Source organism: Numida meleagris, chromosome 1 (assembly GCF_002078875.1).
Source record: "Numida meleagris isolate 19003 breed g44 Domestic line chromosome 1, NumMel1.0, whole genome shotgun sequence".
Lineage (NCBI taxonomy): Eukaryota > Metazoa > Chordata > Aves > Galliformes > Numididae > Numida > Numida meleagris.
This window is the reverse complement of record NC_034409.1, coordinates 57,520,480-57,528,206: the sequence shown is the minus strand read 5'-3', so window position 1 is coordinate 57,528,206 and position 7,727 is coordinate 57,520,480. Positions and strand designations below refer to the sequence as shown.

The 7,727-nt window shown below is 45.5% G+C and overlaps 1 protein-coding gene across 2 annotated transcripts in view; it reads right to left on the bottom strand.

Annotated features, from left to right (window-relative positions):
- Positions 327 to 7,727, bottom strand: part of RAB19 (RAB19, member RAS oncogene family) — a 7,689-nt gene continuing 288 nt past the window's right edge. Inside the window, exons 2-4 of one of the 2 annotated variants that reach the window (XM_021388159.1) lie at positions 7,436 to 7,644; positions 6,583 to 6,766; positions 327 to 4,686 (exon numbers count right to left, since the gene is read on the bottom strand). In XM_021388159.1, the coding sequence (XP_021243834.1) occupies positions 4,421 to 4,686; positions 6,583 to 6,766; positions 7,436 to 7,630 (645 nt within the window). In that variant the 5' untranslated portion in view covers positions 7,631 to 7,644 and the 3' untranslated portion in view covers positions 327 to 4,420. The remainder of the gene's footprint in view (positions 4,687 to 6,582; positions 6,767 to 7,435; positions 7,645 to 7,727) is intronic. The other variant, XM_021388152.1, reaches the window with a different exon arrangement.

Sequence of the window (7,727 nt, the reverse complement as noted above, 5' to 3'; positions counted from 1 at the left end):
TAATGAGGAGGTGGCTCTCTCTACTTGCAAGGTGACTGGTGTAGTCCAGCTCATCGTGGCGAGGTGTTCTGCTTGTTCTCTTTGAAACGTGTTGCGGTTCTTGTTCTGCGAGTTGAACCACTGCGTGCACTTGTCATTGAGCAGCGCTGTGTGTTTCTTCCTGTGTGAATCCAGGTGTTGGTAGGCCTGTTCTGAAGCATGCTGTTGTGCTGTAATTCCCAGCCACCCTACCAAGGGGAATGACTGAGAGGTGTGGGGCCTTTGAAGTGAGTGAAGAATGTTAGGAGGCTGCTGTGGTTTTCCTCTGTAAAAACAAATGAATTCACTAGAATGAAGATCCACTTTTAATGTGAAAACACGGAGAGGAAAACTTAAAATGTAGTACACAGTAAGTTCCCAAGATACAGAAACCGAGTAGATACAGAGGACAGTGAGAGTATTCATAGCGGTGTTAAGATGAAAAAGGTTGATGGGAATTTGTGGAGTCTTTATACAGAATCCTGATTTCAAAACCAAAATATTCAGGGGAAAAAAAAAAAAAAGATGCATGCTGAAGTGCCTTGACTTCAGTCCCTGTACAGGAATACATGCTTCTGATTTTGTGTGAGGTTTTGGACCATGTGGTAATTGTGAAATAAGTGATTGCTGCATGTTCTAGTTGGTCTGATTGCGATCATAAAAGCAAAGGGCACTTCTGAACAGCCACTGCTGCTGCAGTTCATCAGGGCCTCTGCTTCTTTACAATCCTTTTAAGTGCTGCTCTTTCCTGATTGCAACAATGTGCATTGTAATCTTGCGGCTGGGAGGCCTGGTTCATTTAAGGGAATACATAGTAACTCTTTCCTGAGATGGGAGGTACAAAACAAATTTCTGTTCGGAGCATGACTTGAGGTATGGAGTGTCTCCTGTTTGGGATGGAACTTGCCTAGATGGCATTGCTAATGCTGCAGCAGCTTCCAAGTGAGGGAATCCACTCAGTTCTTGGGATCAAGATATAATATGGGACTGTGCTGTATGGATCAAAAGCAACAAAGGAGCTAGGAAGGCAACTTTAATCAGCTGTAGCACTAGAGGCATTGTTTAACTCTGTGTACGTGTGTAATTGAGGTGAGCCTTGTGTGTGGTGAGCAAAATCTAGCCAGACTTGGCAGTGATAACTAATAAGCAGTAATGCTTATGGACACAGCTGTTAGCAAGAAAATAAGAGTTGCAAGTGTATTAAATCTCTGCCCCTAACTTGTTGCTGTTATCCATGGGTATGCTATTTGTCATTTGCAGTCCAGCCAGTGTCCACACGTCCTTGGCAGCAGGTTAATGTGATCACATAGACAAAGCCTTTGTGGGCAGTTTTTAGAACAGTGTGAGGCTGGTTTTAGGACGTCACTGAAGTGCAGTAAAAGACTTTAGAGGGACCTACCTATCTTAAGCTAACAATGAAATGCTTAAGAGTGCAAGTCCCTGTTAAAAGCTGATGTACTTCTAAGTGAAAGAGGTTCTCCTTCTGAATAAAGCAGCTCTACTTGTCTATCCTAGCACTGTCTGTTGTAGTGCTGGTCCTTACATTTGAGAGAGGTGTTGGAAAATGGCTTTGGGAGTTGGTAGGAAGAGTGTTGAGTACTAAATCTCCCTCTGCCTTGAGTTGAATGTGTTTTACAGATGTAGATGCCAACTTCATTAGCAGCCCTCCTCCGTAAATGAGAGCCGGGGAGGAGCAGCTCCCACTGAACATTGCTGTGATTACAACACTTGCCTGCTGTGGGAAGAAGTGGCTTTCGTTCTGTCCCACAGCACTGGCAGGCCTCTGCTTCCCGAAAGGAGGCTCCAGGACAGGCTCTGTGACAGGTTGGGTAAGAGCCTCTTCCTTACGCACGTAAAAAAGTGTGACCACGTGGGCAGTGCCACGTGCCTTCCCCATCATTGGGTTGTAATTACGCTTATTTTTAAGCCAGTCAGCTTCTAAGAGGTTTCAGCGTATGCTCCATTTCAGAATCCTTTCAGTTCTTTGCCCTGCCGGGGGGGGCGGTGCTGCCTTAGCCTCACATGACATAGGTGTGGGTATCAGTGCAAAGAATGTGCAACAGCAACTTCAGACAGCTAAGGTTTGAATGCTTCTTCCTAGTAGGTAAAAACAAACAAGCTTCTCCTCCAGCTGGATGCACAGCTCTTACAACTGGGGGACAGCAGTAACTCGTATCATAGCATCATAAACCACATTTATAGAAAAGCTGGCTTTTCTACAAGCATGGTAATGAGGCCATCAAGAAGTACACCGGCTCTGCCTACGATGCTGGAAGAGCAAAAATGGTAACGTAAGGTTCTGCAGCAATTAACGCGATTCTTGATTAACTTGCACTGACAGCACAGCAGCTGCATGCTTCCATTTGCTGTGATGGAGGAAGGCACAATGATCAAAGTTACACATTTTAATCTAATGGCTGCTAGCTTACAGTCTAGAGCAACATAATAAAGCTTGCTAACAAACTTCATTGTTTTCTCCATGTCAGACTTATTCATGAGGTAGTACCTATTAAACTACACTCTGAAAACCTCAGCAACTGCTGCAGCTCACTCTTTTAAGCTCCTCCTGTGAATGAAAAGTGACCCTGTGGGAACCACTCAGTACAACTGCTTTGAGGGCTTGGGAAAGGCACCAGGCAGAACCAACCAAAGGAGAGCGCACGCTCCTGCTTGAGTTGCATGAAGGTGAACATCAGGGTAGGTATGCAAGACCAGTTTCTTGAGAAAATGATAGGGAGACCATTACATCCATCAAATGAAAGGGAACAGTGCAGAACAAAACACAATAGCTCAACTGCAAGCCTGAGCTGTGCAGCTTTCTGCTAGGTTTATGGGTAGCTCAGTTAACCACTGTTCTTAGCAAGCGGTAGCAAAGAGCCTGGCCAGAGCAAGCAATAATAATAAAAAAAATACGCTCAAGCCTAAATCAATGATTTACTCTATTTTTTTTGTGCTTCTCAGACAAGTTTTTCCAGAAGGATTTGCTACATGTTTTTCCCTACTTCTCAGGAACTTGTGAAACATCATAGGTAAATTGCCATCTCATAAAGCGGCAGCTTGCCAACCTTCCCAGGGCTTCTTTCCATCTAACCCAGGCTGTATTTTGTCGTTATCAAGTATGATTTCTAGTTCATAGCTTAAACATTAACAGCTTAAGTGATACACTTCAGTACATGTGGACTGTGTAATCTGAAGGCTTCTCCTGTATGTTATTTCTTCCCCCCTCCTTCTCCACTGTTTATATCTGCTGAAAAGAATGCACAAAACCCCCACCTGCTTTCAGTTCCTGTGTGTAGAATTGAGTCCCCCAGTAGCACTGCTTGCACTTGGGAGGGACAAGACAAAGTCTTTACTGCTTACCAAGATGTTTGGTTAAGTCTGCCAAGCAATAGCATGTGTACTTGTATGCTCAACACCCATCCCTTCACTGCTTTAAGGTGAGGTTGCATTGTTAAACCATACTCCTTGGTGCTGTTTTACACAAACTTGAATCCTTCACGCTCCCTCAAAAGTCTACAAGTGCACTCTACTGTTGTGCTTGCACACAAACTAACAGTCAGCTTTTGATTAAAATCAGTACTCAAAAGCAAGACAGGCTTAGGAAAACAAAGTAGTCCGTTCACCCCAGCATTAATGGAGGCCACTGTGGCCTTGGAAGCTTCGGTGCTAATAACTGTGTAACAAGACAGCTCACTACTAGTTGCAATTCTTACAATTCAAGAGCAAAATAAAAGCGGTTCTCACTCCTGGAAGAAGGTTGGCACCCTAACATACCATATTCTGCCTGCTTTGAAGCATCGAGGATGACAACAGGTTTGTCTAGTGAGGAAAGAAATACAGTTGTGGAATGGCACCCTCTTACAAAGGTTGGTTTTTAACTGCTTGGGATGGGTGGCTCCGTGCCTGACATCCGGCCCTCCCCTAAATGAAAGGTAAGGCAGCAGTGGGCTAGTGCTGTCCAAGTACATCAGACATTCTAAAGCTACTAGCTGGAGAGCTTGCACTACAACAGACGGCACATCTTAGAAGAATCAAATCAATGCAGGCTCTAGTGCAAATTTATCTTCTGACATAGCCAGAAAAATGTCTCAAAGATATAGTTAAAGGCAATCTTTTTTTTTTTTTTTTTTTGAAACAGTTCTCTTTGGTTAAGGCAAGGGCTGGCAGCTTCCTGAGCTGTCTCAGCTTACAGTGTTAAGGTATCAGTTGCCACGTTCAAAGCAACCTGTGCTGCCAACAGCAACAGTGATCTCTGAAGATACTTACATGCCAAACTGCAAGGTAGAATTATGAGAGATGGCTTGAGGCCATATAGCAAACTTTCGTCATCTGAATTAAACTGAGATCAAACATAGCCTCAGAGAAATAATGACTTCCTACTTTCTGTTCCTGAAGAGAGCATTCAACAGAGACACTGGGTCTTCTCCGTACTTGGACTGACAATCACTGGCCTGGAATCGAGGTAGACACTGTTTGGAGGACTCTCTCCATGAAGCTGCAAGGTATTTCGGGCTATCAGCTCCTTAGCCATCAACACAAACACCTCTTCAATGTTTTGAGCTTCTTTTGCTGACGTCTCCAATACAGCTAGGAGCCCGTACTTCTCTGCCAGCGTGCAGGCATCTTCAAACAGAACTTGTCGCTTATCCACTGAGTCCGATTTGTTCCCTTAAAAGAAGGCAAACAGATAATCCAGTAATTTAGTCGCTCACATTTTTTTCTTTCAATGTAATACATTACTTCGGTTTTGCTAAATAATAGAATTACAATGGAAACGAGTTACTGGAATAGCAAGATGTGAGCGTGTCAGAGCCACCATCAGAGAATGTGGATTGAAACCATAGCTAATCAAATGAGCTTATGAAAAGAAAACTCACAAAAAACTGTGTTTATCTAGTTATTTGCTCTAGAGAGCAGTGCCAGAGGATTCTTTGAAAGCACTCATATTCTACTCGAAACAATGTAATTGTAATCTGGTAGAAATTATAAATATCCAAAGGTATTCTATCTGAGGTGTCTTAAGTAGTTCCAACACTTGTTGGATTATTGTCAGTTCTGGTACGTGCAGCGCCTGGCTGAAGCCTGCCTTCTTAGCTCCAAGACAACCTTTCATCACATGCAGATCTTGACACTGCAGCACGTATCATCTAGCTGCCCTTCCCCTGTAAGTCACTTCTAGCTTTTCCAAAAGGGAACAAACAATATCAGCAAGGCCCAAGCCTCCAAAGCTGCCTTACTTGATGTTTGTTTGCCATCTTAAAGACCACCACCTTGCCCTGGCCCTTTCCTCCTCCAGTGCCAGATGAGAAAGGCTGAATTTTTTTTTTTTTTAACTGTCCCACTGGAAAGGTGTAGAAAAGGACTACATCTAATTCAACGTTCCTACTAAGGTAAGTAAAACAGCACCAACACTGGATGAAAGTACCACACCAGCTCTCTGACAAAAGCTTGATTGTTACTAATTCCAGAATTTAAGAGGGGGAAAAAAAACCCACCGTACACACTAATAGGTCTTGTGTTTTGGAGTCATTAAAAGAGTTAGAAAAACCCTACCGAGGTTTGTGGGTTGTTGTGGTTTTTTTTACCCCCCCACTTCTTTTTCTTCCTTCCTTCCTCCTCCTCACTCAGAAGCAGGTCAGAATTTGTTGTTTGTTTCCTCCGAGGAAGAACAGGAAGAACCACAACACCAGAAGCATGTAGTTTGCTAGGGGCACCAGCAGAAGCTTATATCCTGTGTCTGCTGTGCTCCAGGGCTCAGTGCTGCCTATCCTCAAAAGCCAGTTTGGGCTGCTGTGGCTGGGTGCATTGAGCTGTCAGCACAGTGCTGCAGTGGAAAAGGCAGAAGCAGTGGATAAAGATAAAGGCTCTGCCATTTTAGCATGTCAGGACTCTCATTTGCAGCTTCTTCCTTGGGGGGAGGGAAAGAGCGATAATAATCTGAAACCCAAAGGAAAAGAACCATCCTGCTTCCTCTCATCTCCAACCTCAGCGATTTTTACCCATTCCTTTCCTCGAGAAGCAAAGTTTCTTGAATGCTAGCAGAATAAAGGGGGAAGAGCAATGCAAGCAGACTACTCAGTGCTTCGCAGAAGCTGCGTGCCTGTGTACTGTCTTAGCCAGTCAGAGTCACATTACAGAGCAACAGACAAGCACTATCACAAGAACAGGGAGGAAAAATGAGAAGGAGGAGTTGCGTTGTTCCGTGCATCCCTCTTCATTTTGAATTATCAAGCTGCTGCATTCCTGCACATCAGGAGCACAGGGTCAGGCTTACTGCCATTCTAACATCAGTAGGGTTGTGTTTGCTTACTAAGCTACCAGCAAGAAAGGAACACGGGGAAAGATTTCACTGTCTGCAGTGGGCCTGGCCCTGCCAGGGTCAGGCTGGGACTTAGAGAATTGTTTGAGATCAAACTGATATGTATTTTAATTATTTTAAATAAAACTGTATTCCTCTTTAAGTCATAGTTCATAGATGCTCTAAGCAGCGGTGGGGAAGCGAGAGGGATTTTACACATATATTAAGAAAACTATACAATGTAATATTTAACTTTAGATTCCTACCAATTAACATCATGACCAAGTTTGCAGCACCATACTTTTCAACTTCATGAATCCAATGAGGAATAGACTCAAACGTGGACCTCCTAGTAAGGTCATAGGCGAGGATGGCTCCATGGGCACTCCTGTAATAGGACTGGGTTATTGTCCGGAAGCGCTCTTGACCAGCTGTGTCCCACACTTGTATCTGCAAGATAAAGGATTCAAGTTGAGAAGACCAGCAGATCTGAAGAGGTATTTGTGTGTATGCAGACAACCTACAGACTAAAGAGCAATCTGTTAGATTAGGGCCGGCTTTGTAAGTAGATCAACATTCCCACTTTCAACAAGTAGGCTGAGAGATGTGGGGCATGGCAGCTTTTTTATAGGAAAGGAAAAAGAGCAGATGAGCCCTGCTGCCGGGCTAGGCAGAGGGAAGGAATCTGCTACCTGACCTTCCATGGAACTGTTCGAGTTGGAAGGGACCCTTAAGGGCCACATAGTCCAACTCCCCTGCAACAAACGGGAACACCGCAGCTAGATCAGGTGCTCAAAGCCCCTCCAGCCTCACCTTGGGTGTCTCCAGGGACGGGGCATCCATCACCTCTCTGGGCAACTTGTGCAAGTGCTTCACCATGCTCATCATAAAAAAATTCTTCCTTACGTCCAACCTAGATCTGACCCTCTCTTAGTTTGAAACCATTTCCCCTTGCCCTATCACAACAGACCCCGATAAAGAGTCCGTCCCCTTCTTTCTTACAGCTCCCCATAGTCACTGGAGTCTCGGCTCTCCACGGAGCCCCGCTCCCGACGCGGTAATGGAGGCCCGGGTGCAGTCCCGCCCCGAGGCGCCTCCCAGCCCGCTCCCACCGCCCACCTTCACTTTCTTGCCGTCGATATCCATCGAGCGCACGGTGAAGTCCACCCCGATGGTGTTCTGCTGCTTCTCATAGAACTGCCCCGTCTTGAAGCGGTGCACCACGCACGTCTTCCCCACGTTGGAGTCCCCGATCAGGATGATCTTGAAGAGGTAATCGAAGACATCGTCCGCGCTGGAACTGGAGAACGGCATCCCGCAGCCCGGGCCTGGAGCGGGGGAGAGCGCGGGGTGAGAGGCCGCGCCCCGACCCGGGGCTACCCGCACCTCCTGGGGCAGCGCGACCCGGACA